General features: G+C 41.6%; 1 protein-coding gene across 8 annotated transcripts in view; it reads left to right on the plus strand.

The window, feature by feature from the left end:
* The window catches only part of TENM1 (teneurin transmembrane protein 1), a 408277-nt gene that overhangs the window by 315391 nt on the left and 80641 nt on the right, over positions 1-12245 (plus strand). For all 8 annotated transcript variants that reach the window (XM_053373197.1, XM_053373202.1, XM_053373199.1 and 5 more), the window contains one exon: positions 5622-5854. In XM_053373197.1, coding sequence (XP_053229172.1) covers positions 5622-5854 — 233 coding nt within the window. The remainder of the gene's footprint in view (positions 1-5621; positions 5855-12245) is intronic.

Below are 12245 nucleotides of genomic sequence, written 5' to 3' on the forward strand. Positions count from 1 at the left end.
CTGCAGCAACACCTGTCTCAGGTGTGGCAGCTCTTTGACTAGGGATAGAAGAAGGTATCATTCTCTGTTCCACCCCAAGTACATCACATGCAGTGTTATTTCTGTTCCGCTGCAGTTCGGCTTTGGGCAAAAACTACGTTATTCGTCTTAGCTGTCTATTGTGTCAGAAGTGTATGTAATTAATTATATTATTATGCTTTATTATCTTATTTCTGTTCTGGATATGGGATGAATAAGCGAACATCGGTAATTCCCACTGAAAGTCTATGACATCCCTATATCTGACACTCCCCCACCACACAGGCTGCTATTGGGAGGAGTGTAGAATTTTTGGACAACCAATGCAGCCATACCTGGCTGTCTTAATTGGCTTTCTGATAGGATTAATCTGATGGAATCAAGCTAGTAACTTCTAAGGTCATTAGTGATGCTGGGAGCAGGGGCTACAAGTACATGGAATCTAAATGAGTGCATTTCAATGAATTAGTTTTATAAGTTTCCTCCCTCCCCCCCAAAAAATATTTAATGTCATGTATAGGGCACACAATTCTCCATTTAAAAGACCTAATCATACTTCTTGGCTACCACCCTACTGAGAGGAGCTAATTCCTCTACCAACAAGAGCTACCTATTTTTGCATGATTCAGAGTGGAATCCTGTGACTTCTCTTGATCCCTCATTTTATTTCTGCCCCTTTTCCTTCAGAATCACTCTCTTATTGCATTGCTCAGTTTTGTCTTCTTGGTCAAATAATGTGACCAATGTCTGCCCTGAACCAAACTAACTTGTAGTCAACAACTATGAGGAAACTGTGTTGTCAATGGATGATAATAGATACATTGTAGCAGCCATCTCTAATTAGCAAATTCTTAATTCCACATGCTTCTTCTAATAATTCTTCATTATGGAAGTTCAATATTCTACCTGGCCCTCTATTAGAACTCCCTTGACAACTATATAAACTTACATATTGGCAAAAATGCAGGTGATATAATTGAAGAAGTTAAGCATCAATCTAAGCTCGTAAAAGTTATCACTCTTAACTTTCCTTTTTGGCTCTAGAATTAATCAGTAATATAGACAGGTATTACATAGATTTGATACAGGTATTGAACTGGAGTTGCCCACTTGGCAGAGAGACATAAAAACTGATATACAACAGCAAATCGCCAAAGGTTTCACACTGTGGCAATTGCCACACCAGGCTTCATTTTATTAAAAGCAATTTAATTGCTTTCATTGCTCTCTGGAATGAAAGCTGAAAAGCATAACAATAGAACTGATACAGAAATGGGGGTGTAAGCAAATTCCATCAGAAATGGAAGTGGGTGTGGAAGATGCCATAGTTTACATATTCAAGATCAGAAATGGAATTCTGACCTCAGTTCCACAATACATTTCCAGAATTCTCATGTTTGAGGTCAGAAATGGAAATACTATGAACATACACCATCATTCAGTGTTGTTGTTTTTAGTCTGACAATATTACATAAGTAATTGAGCCATTTAATTTTCTGCATTTGTAATTTTTCCCTTTCATTGAAATGCAATGAGGTTCATTTCAGCCATAGAGGATAGCAAGAATAACACAGGTTTTAGCAAAGCTGAATTGCAGCAGAACAGAAACAGGTTGGGATGGAAGTCACTGTCTCCTTATACCCTTATGCTGAATGTTGGTGATTAGAAGCACAAAATTAAAGACTAGATCTGGTATGGGGGACCTCAAGCCCGAGGGTCAAAGGTTGCTCTTATGGCCTGTCTCTGTATCATGCCTTTGCTCAAGGCAGAAACATTTACTGACCTAGCTCCATGCCTTCGTCCTTTAGTGCTTTTGAGTCACTGAACTATGATTATGCCTCTTGCTTGCCTCATTGGAGGAAGAAACATGAGGGGGTAGATGACCTCTGACTTTTGTATTGCTGGAATATAGTCTATTGTGTAAAGGTGGTGAGAATGGAGCTAGCAATAGAGATGGCAATATTAACCAGATTCATGTTTAACCAGAGGTGTATACTCAGTGTGATCTCCTTTACTGTGCTGATTTCATATGACTGGTTACTCCCAGTAAGCAGTAGCAACATGACCAACTGGAGGTCTGTTTAGTACCCCCACCCCATTATACCATTCAATTATAGAGACCATATTCCACCAAGTTTTGAGTTCTTACAAATGAAATCCCATTCAGACAAGATGAGATGAAGCAAATTATATATTAACAAAATCTATAACAAAGATAAGGAACCTGTGGACCTCCAGATGTTATTGGAAAGCTCCAGTCACCCCCAGCCAGCATGACTGGTGGTCAGGGATGATGGGAATTGGAGTCCAGCAACATGTGGAGGGCCAAGGGTGGCAACCCCAATGTACAAGACATGACTAAAGTGTGAATGTGAGTGTAACAAGTAGCAAATTAAGTGGTGAACTGGGCACAAAACCTATAGGTAAACACTTATATTGATTATTTCATAAATGTGGGAACATGAGTCCTCTTCAGATGTTAAGAAGTTGTTAAGTTGTAAGATGACATTGCCACATTGAGTATCAAGGGCTGAATGGAACTTGTAAGCATGTTTGCCTGAGATGAACTAATCTCCCTTAGATCATGAACCACTGATGGGATCACTTGCAAGGCACTACGTTAGCAAAATTTGTATTATACTTGATATTTAAGTCCTTTGCAACACCTTCACTTGAGTGGCCTCAGTGTAACAGAAGCATGCTTGCACATGGCTGCATGGAAAGGATTACAGTCTGCTGACACTGGGATTTAGCAGGAACACATAAATATGTTATCTATATAATTGACGTCGTTCTTAGTTGGGAATACTGTTGTGGATCGAGGGCCCGACCCCCGCTATGTGAAATAAACACACAAGGACATGTGATATAAGGTTAATGGGCAAGAAAAGGCCACAACTTTATTGATTACAGCAGTGAAAAGGTATTGGCTTAGGCATTGGATGACTATAGGAGGTGGGTTTATTCAACAGTAGGTGGAGCCTGTTGATGCTAATCCAACTATAGGCTCACCCCTGATGTCACCGAGGGTCGTGCCATGGCCTCCCGCCAAGCAGGCATCGGACGGAATACACGACCGCCAGATTCCTTTAACGGAATAACCCACGGTAGATAGCATAGGCGATGGCCACACCTAGCCCTTGACACACATGAATCCAATGCCTAACCTACCCACCAATACCACAAAAGTTGTGACGATTGCTACGAGGTAGGCGAAAAAACCAAAAAGCCTAATGCCAAATGGAAAAATTCCTACCAGGCCCCCCAGACAACCGGGGCGACCAACCTGAGGTCCATAGCAAGGCCAAAAAACCTAGACCCTGAGCTAAATGGGAGTGGAGGGTGGGTGACTTGCTGCGGGACGACGACGACTGAGGAGGAGGCGGGGCTGGAGCCGCAGCATTAAGCTGCTAAACACACACCCTGGAGACACCTGGTTGGCTGCCTCCGGTGGGCGTGGGCGCCAGCCAGGTGAGGAGGGGCGGGGGCTAAGGCCCCCGGCCAGGGGCGGAGCTCGGGCTCCCGCCCACAACCACTCCCCTCTCTTCCAGGGAGGAGAGTCTTTGCAAAAGAACTTGTTCCAGCTGTTCTTGTTGGAAGCTCTTGCTGAGAAGAAAAAAAGCCAAGAAGCTTTCCTTAGGTCATGCACTAATCAAATATTTTTTTGAGGAAAAACAGCTGGAACTGGACGATTCCACTCCCCCAAGCTATTCAAAGACTTGAGAGCAATCCTACTATCTTCTTGAGATAATATATAAAGCTGCTAATCAGCAGAAAGCATCATTCAAGCACCATGCTTGAGTACATGCTTCTTATTTGTTATTTGTTAATGATTGTTCTTTGAGTTGATTGCTTATTTCTCACACTCTCATTCCCCTGCAATTGAAAACTTTTGAATCAAGCCGATCCAGCTTTATCTGAACCACCACAAATCACTGTCATTATGCTTGCTTGCTTGTGTGCCCATCCACAAGGAGGGAGCCCAGTGATTACATCAGCCAGCCTAAAGGACCCTAACATTGCATGACAGTACATAACCCCAAATAAACTTCATAAAGTGGTTAATGGTCATAATTCTACTTGTTGCAAGTGCATTAAAGAAACAGGGGGCCATTCCCAACAGCAGCTGATAACTGGATAAACAAAGAAATGTATTAGTAGAATTCCCAGATTAAGTCTGAAACTTGGCGCTCTAAAAAATAAATATTATTTTTTATTTTGCATATAATAAAAACATAAACAGGAGTAAGAAGCTGCAATGGTTCTTATTCAAAATATTGGAGAAGATATAATAGTGTGTCCCCAGGAGTAGGGAACTTCAGACCAAAGGGCCAAATGTGGGCTTCTAGACCTCTCTGTATGACTCTTGGGACTCTGTTCAGGCACCACACACCTCACCAGGCCGTATCTCTTACTGCTTCTGCTCTGTGCGCTCATTGAGTGCTTTGTTCTGACTGGAATATGTCATTGAACTGTGATAATAATGCCTCTTGCTTGTGGGGGTGGAGATTTCAGAAATATGGGTGGGTGTCAAAAACCTTTGACTTTTGGATGGGTAAAATATAGCCTACCAGCCAATAATTTGATGGTTTCCCTTATCATAATGCATCAAGCAGCCCTGGAAAACATTTATATTAAAGGGTGAGATATAAATTCATAAGAAGGATGTGGTTTTATTTCATTATTGGTGCGGCAACTGTGGCACCTCAGCAAGAAAGTTCACCTGGTCAAGATATTTTTTCCTTCTCCCAGGCATTCTTTGAAATATACTCGGAGTCCTGTAGTGATTTCATGCTCTTTATTGCAGCTTGTAAAACAGTGATTTGAATTGACCCCCAAACCTCAGGCTTTTATATACATTATTTACACAATGAGTCCCGTCTGATTGGCTGATTCTGCTTCCCTCCTGGAGCCTGAATGGTCTTTTCCTGCAGGCCAATCAGTTGTTGCATTCTAGGATCCTATTTGCCTATTGTTCTAGGATCCAAGCTTAGTACATAATATTTTTATTTATTAATTTAGATTTGCCAGAAAGGAAAATATATTTTGAAGACTGTTACTGAGGTATCAGAAATTCTTCTGAAGTTGTGGTGAATTTTTAGAAAGTGGGTTGGGGATGATGATGATGATGATGATGATGATGATGATGATGATTTTCCAACTGGCAATGCATTGAGTTTGAGATCATTGAGAATGTCTTGAAGAATAATGATATCTTGGTGCAGGGATGGGCAATCTGTAGCCTTCCAGATGTTGTTGAACTGCAGCATGCATCATCCCTCACCACTGGTCATAGTTTGTAGGACTGATGGGATATGAAGTCCAGCAATGTCAGTTATATACAGAGGAGTACCACATGCTTTCTATCTTTCCGGCAGGAATCCTTCCACGCCAGTTGCCATACAGTGCCCTACAGTGTAGCAACTTTTCACTTCCATATAATATGTGGGTTTTATTTTGAATTGCAGCCCTTGATATAACAATGATGACTTAAAGGGGGGGGGGAGAGATGATTTGGTGTGAAAAGACATCCCAGAAGGTGGAGAGTTTGTTCTTACAGTAACTAATTATTGTTTTGTGTTTCTCCTTCCTTTTCTCAATAGCACAAGTCCAGCTCACAAGTACTACCTAGCCATGGACCCAGTGTCAGAATCCCTTTACTTGTCAGATACAAATACCAGAAGAGTTTACAAGGTGAAATCTCTCAGTGAAACCAAGGATTTGACCAAAAACTATGAGGTAGTGGCAGGAAAAGGTGACCAGTGCCTTCCATTTGACCAAAGTCACTGTGGAGATGGAGGACGGGCTTCCGAAGCATCACTTCACAGCCCCCGAGGTAGGAGAATGACAGAAGCTGAAAGAGTTGTCCTTGACTGCAGCATTTAAAACAGGGTTATTGTTGGGCTCTACCTCCCATAAGCCCCAGCCAACCTGTAGGTTCCTCATCCCTGAGAAACTTCCTTTCATTATGTGAAGCTCTTGAATGAAATGAGCCCTCGACAGCTGAGTGCAAGAAGTTACGTTAAACTTTTTTTTTCATATCTCAGCACCTTCAATGCAAAGAATAATATATTTCATATGTTTCAACTTGTCTGTTACAACCATTGCCAAGTTAGACCACTGAGTTTTGTTTTGCTCTGTGCACATTCCCTCAAAAGATAGTGAGACTTCTGAGTGTGCAGCAAGGATGGGAAATTATAATTCATTATTATTACTTATGAAATTTGTATTCTGCCCTATACCTGCAGGTCTCGGGGTGGTTCACAACATAAAATCACAATATAAAAAGACAAAACACATCATAAAAACAAAAACAGGAAAAACTCAATAATCCCCTCCCCAATAATCCCCAACACATTTTAAAAGGGCAGTGAATGTCAATCAGCCAAAGGCCTGGTTTTTGCTTGGCGCCTAAAGGTGTATAATGATGGAGCCACTACAGAAAAGTCTCGTTCTCATGTTGCCACCTTCCGGTCCTCTCATGGAAGAGCCACATGAAGAAAGGCCTCAGAAGATGATATCAGGGTAGGTTCATATGGGGAGAAGTGGTCCTTGAATAATCCCCCCCCCCCAGTTTCCATTTCCAATGACCATTGGTTGTGCTGGCTAGGAGTTAAAGGAGTTAGAGTCCAGCAACATCTGGAGGGCCACAGATTTGTCCCACATTAATTTCAACTATTCTCCATGAATTAATGAGAAAAGAAATGGCATTTGAAAATAATCAAAAGGAATGTAATTTTTTCAGTGAAATTTCTGTGGATGTCATGCTAGGAGCACTGGCGGAGGAAGGGGGTGCAGTAGGTGCAGCTCGCCCTGGGTGTCATCCTGAGGGGGGGGGTGAGATCACCGCCCTGCCCCCCGGGACACTCGCCCTGCCCCCATGGGCAGCTAGCTCCGCCTCTGGCTGGGAGGTTGTTGTGCTTAATCTTGTTTTTGATAAAGACTCTCCTCCCTGGAAGAGAGGGGAGTGGTTGTGGGCGGGAGCCCGAGCTCCGCCCCTGGCCGGGGGCCTTAGCCCCCGCCCCTCCTCACCTGGCTGGTGCCCACGCCCACCGGAGGCAGCCAACCAGGTGTCTCCGGGGGGCGTGTTTAGCAGCTTAATGCTGCGGCTCCAGCTCCGCCTCCTCCTCAGTCGTCATCGTCCCGCAGCGAGTCATCAGCTAGGAGAGTCATCACAGAGAAGAGCCATGAGGTTTGGAGTCGGGGGGGGGGTCTGGTTCCTTGCATGCCTTTTAACTTTAAGAGGCTCTGGCTGGGAGGTTGTTGTGCTTAATCTTGTTTTTGATAAGGTCTCTGGGAAGTGTTTGTAAGTGTTTCTACAAATAATCTCATCAATGGCCTGCACTCTGCAGTCTTCCCAGGTGCCTGTGATTCAATTCTGTACCCATATGCTTGATGCATCAAAGACATACTGGATTTTTTATGAGTAAAACCTAGCCAATCATTTTAAGAGGCATTATAAAGGTGTTCAGTTGCATAGGATGGTGGAGCTCATTAATGCACAGTGTGGGTAATTTGGAATAGAAAGTACCCAGCAACTCATGGGAAGGTGCTTAAAACCTTGCAAGACTGAGGTCTAATGTAGTTGCTTCTGGCTTATTAGCCTTCTAGTGTACAGCAAATGCCTAATTAATAGCTGTGAGGGAAGGTTTGGTCCCGCCATCCAGCCCTGAAGTAATAAAGGAAAACTGTACATCAGTAGAAATTTGAAATTAACTGAGAGGCAGTATAATGTCCATGACACATAAGAACCCTCATTTGAAAACCAGCTAGTAAGAGATTGCAATTATAGTCACTTTAATACATTTCTAATGATGGAAAATAAGTGTGAAATAAGCACAAATAAGTGTTAATATTCAGGCCAGCAATTAATGCAGGAAATCAACTCTAAAGGAAGGTAAAATATATGGATGTAGATACTTTTTTCAAGAAAATAAGAATCAATGTATCACTGCTGACTGAAATTGATTATATCTAATTAAAAGACAATTATCTGCTCCGACTTATTTACTTGCTTGGTGGAAATTTCTAACATGGAGGTTTCAGAATTGCCTGTGCAATTTCCAAAAACAATACTGTCATCATCTAAGTTACCTTGTAACCCTGAGCAACAAATCAGATAGTTATAATGATCTCCCCCAAGTAGCCTTGGACATTTGCAATATTTCAGTAATGGAAAAATAAATATGTGGGCCTGTTTACTATTTGAATGGGATGCGGTTCAAAAAGTTCTCCATGAAACAGTGACAACCAATAACCTTTGCTCATCTATGTAGACTGTGTAATAAAATCCTATGTAGACTGTGTAATAAAACAAAACCCTTAAGAAAAGGTCTTGATAAAATCCAGACTACATGGAGTTGTTCACAAAGGAATAGGTGGGATTACTGCCCTGTTCTCAACAGAGATACACACCCTTGTAGGGACCAGGTGCATTACTCAGCTGTCCTGCTATGTTCCTCCTCCACACAACAAGCCACTTCATCTAACACTGTCAATGCCTGCTAACGGAGGACAGATACCTTGCCACTGTCATCCATGCTTCGTAGATGATTTTAATGCAGTGTGCATGGGGCTGTCTTTGAAAATAATCTGGTAGCTTCAACTAGTGCAGAACGAGACAGCCTCCCTCCTCTTAACAGGAGTAGACCAACATTAGCATATATCATCCAATTCTTAGTTGTTGCACTGGCTGCCAGTTCATTTTGGGACACAATTCAAAGTGCTGGTTCCTCAAAACTATATAGAATGTTGTTATCGATTGCTTTCCCCACCCAGGTGATCCATGAACGCATTGGCAAAGGTTAACATTTACAAAAGTATTTAGAGGATCAAGCCAGTCATCATAATTGCATATTGTTTGTGAACCTTGTAATTTCAGTTTCTCACTAAGCATATGTATTTCCACCAAACAGGTTTTAAATGACATATTTTCATGTTCTGCCTAGGTAATTCAAGTGCATGCAAAGTCATATTAGTTCTGTTTGGTCTTATGCTTCTTGTGTTCTTAGAGCAATAGTAACTTTTTATTTTTTAAAAAAAATAAGAGATTGCACACCTTTAAACTCCAAATCAGTTACCTCTTATTTTAATTCTGTACCATGGCAGCCTATAAATAAGTAATTGCATAAAATTGCTTTAGTAATTCCTCAATGGTAGCTTTAATTGAAAGAGTCAAAGATATTTAGAATGGGTGGCATGCAAATTGTTAGAAATTGTTATGTGTTAGAACCATAAAATTAACCAATTGGATCCACTTTTTTCCTATTTAAAAGTTTTATGAGAAACTGCAAATTCTTTCTGAATACAACTGGCATGTTTTCTTTTTATCAGACGTCTCTGGGAGTTTATGAAGTTTTCTTGGGGAATTTTATTTTTTGCAAGTTGAATTAGAAATGTAAAATAACTAAAGTTATTTCAAGCAAAATAGCTAAAGTTAATTCAGCTACAGTTGAATCAGAAATGTCATATTACTAAAATAGTACAAAAGAACCCCCTCCATCTGAAAGGGAACTTTCCAAGAGGGAAAAGACATCAGGAAAAAATGAATGCAAATTCTCTAGCTACAGATTATGCCCATCAACTGCATATGTATGAATTCTTCCATTTACATATCTGTTTTCAAGAGGTGTTGGAGGTTTATGGCTTCCTTATTGCATGATTGACAGTTCTATAGATAGTCTTTGCAGAGGTAAGCTCAGTGAGGCTTACTCCCACATAAGTGTGTACAGGATTACAAACCTAAGCTAGTTTCTCTCATGCAGAAAATGTGATGTCTTTGTCTAAGAGGCACATAGATGCACCCTGAGACTTCTTCTATATGTGATAAGGGACAGGATCATCCACTAAAAACTGGTGTGATGTAGTGGTTAGTGTTGGGAATCCCCACTCAGCTGTGAAGTTTATTGGGTACCTTTGTGCCAATCACTCTCTCTCAGCCTAACCTACCTCACAGGATTGTTGTGAAGACAGAATGTGGAGAACCATGTGTGCCACCTTGGGGTAAAGAAGAAGAAGAAGAGTTTGGATTTGGTATCCCGCCTTTCACTCCCCTTCAGGAGTCTCAAAGTGGCTAACATTCTCCTTTCCCTTCCTCCCCCACAACAAACACTCTGTGAGGTGAGTGGGGCTGAGAGACTTCAAAGAAGTGTGACTGGCCCAAGGTCACCCAGCAGCTGCATGTGGAGGAGCGGAGACGCGAACCTGGTTCCCCAGATTACGAGACTACCGCTCTTAACCACTACACCACACTGGCTCTCAGAAAGGAGGGATATAAAGGCAATAATAAATAAATACCAGTTGTTGGGGTCAAACAACAGGGCAGTATGATTCAAGAAGGCTTGGAGTGCTAACGGAGTTGTTTTTACTCTAAGAAGATCCCAGGTTCAGATCTGGGCACAGCTATAACATTGTGATTTGTTTATTTATTCCATATAATTTATATACTCCTATTTCCCTCCCAGAACTACAATTCCCACAATGATTTAAGAATAAATCTCTCTTCACATTCTAAGAAGAATGTGTTCAAAAAGAAAGAGAAGACTGAGAACAGCTCTTGCTGTATGTTCTTCATAACTTATCAGTCCATTGGTCCATCTAGTTTAGCCTTGTCTGCTCCAAGGGGCAGCAAATGTGGTGCTCTTCATATATACCCATAGTTGGACTACAACTCCCATGATTCTTGGCCATTAACCATACTGCTTGGACTGATAGGAACTGTAGTACAAAATAAATCTAGAGGGCACCATTTTGGGTACCCCTAGTTTATGATCACTGATTGCAGCTCTCTGGGGTTTCAGACAGGAGTCTCTCCCAGCCATGCCTGGAAATGCCAAGGATTAGAACCAAACTAGATGTAACATTGATGGGGTTTTAAGTGATTTAAGATTTTTGTTTTTAATTCAAATAGCTGCCATGGAAAAGAGGAAACAGGATTAAGACTGTGATATGCCAGGATATGGGTTAATCCTTTCTCTTCTTCCACCATGGCCCTAATGATGCTCACACCTGGAAATTCATTCATTTATTTATGATTACGCTTATATTTCACCTTTCCCCCAATGAGGTCAAGGAAGCATACATGGTTTGCCTCCCCCACCCCCGCCTTTATCTTCACAACAACCTGGAGAGGTAGGTTAGGCTAAGAGATAGTGATGCAGAAAACTCACCCTCTGAGCTTCATGGCTGAATGGTGAGTTGAACCCAAGAGTCTAACTGTTTTAGTTCTGGGTGGGCTTACTCACAATTACCATCTTGCCTTGTTTAACCCTCATAATAGGGGAGGAGCAATATTGATTACCATGTCAATGGTATAAATTGTAACAGTTCCACTAGTGCGTGAGAACAGAAAAGGGGGGGGGACAACACTGTAGATAGCTTTAGGCTGCAATCTATAAAACAATTGAACAGTTAGGTCTGTTCTATTGACTCGAATGGTGCAATGTTAGCTTTAGGCAACCGTGCTACATTAAGTAGCTTATAGATTGTAGCCACATTTCTAAACCTTAAAATACCACCAGACATAACACCAATATGTGCTTTCCTTCCACGTTTTCCTTATGTTAATATGAAGCTGGCAGCAGTTTTGCCGTAAGTAAACCGTTAGATGCCTACATATGGCAGATGCGAAGAGTTTGCAAGCTTGGGTAGAGAGGGAGGTAGGGAAGACACCATAGCACAACCTTCACCAACCCTAGAGAGAAGGGCTGTAGCTCAGTCGCAGAGCATCTGTTATACATGCGGCAGGTCCCTATATTAAATTCCTGGCATCTCGAGCTAGAACTGGAAATGTCCTCTTTCTGAAACCCTGCTGAGCGATTGCCAACCAGTGTAGACAGCACATTGAACTATATAGGCTAACTCAATATAAATCAGCTTCTTACTTTTCCTCCGGATGTTTTGAGCACTGGCTGGGGTTGAAGTTCAAAAACATTTGGAGGACACCAGGTTGGCAAAAGCAACATAGCATCTCAAGTGGACAGAGTTCTTCCCCTACCCCAACCCCCAAAAATCACTACACCAATATGTTCAGAGAAACATTCTCCATCTGTGGGTAGGTGTTTACTTTTGTTTAAGAGTTCAGTATTTCAAAAATATGTTTAATCGCTTGTTTCCTTCTCATGGATCCATTAATTTCTTCTTTTTAAATCACTTGACTGTAATTGCTTATTCCAAGCTACTTTGAGGCCCTCTGGTTGAGAACGAGTCCCAGATCTGCTAAGCAAATG

The sequence above is a fragment of the Podarcis raffonei genome, chromosome Z (genome assembly GCF_027172205.1).
Source record: "Podarcis raffonei isolate rPodRaf1 chromosome Z, rPodRaf1.pri, whole genome shotgun sequence".
In the NCBI taxonomy this organism is placed as follows: domain Eukaryota; kingdom Metazoa; phylum Chordata; class Lepidosauria; order Squamata; family Lacertidae; genus Podarcis; species Podarcis raffonei.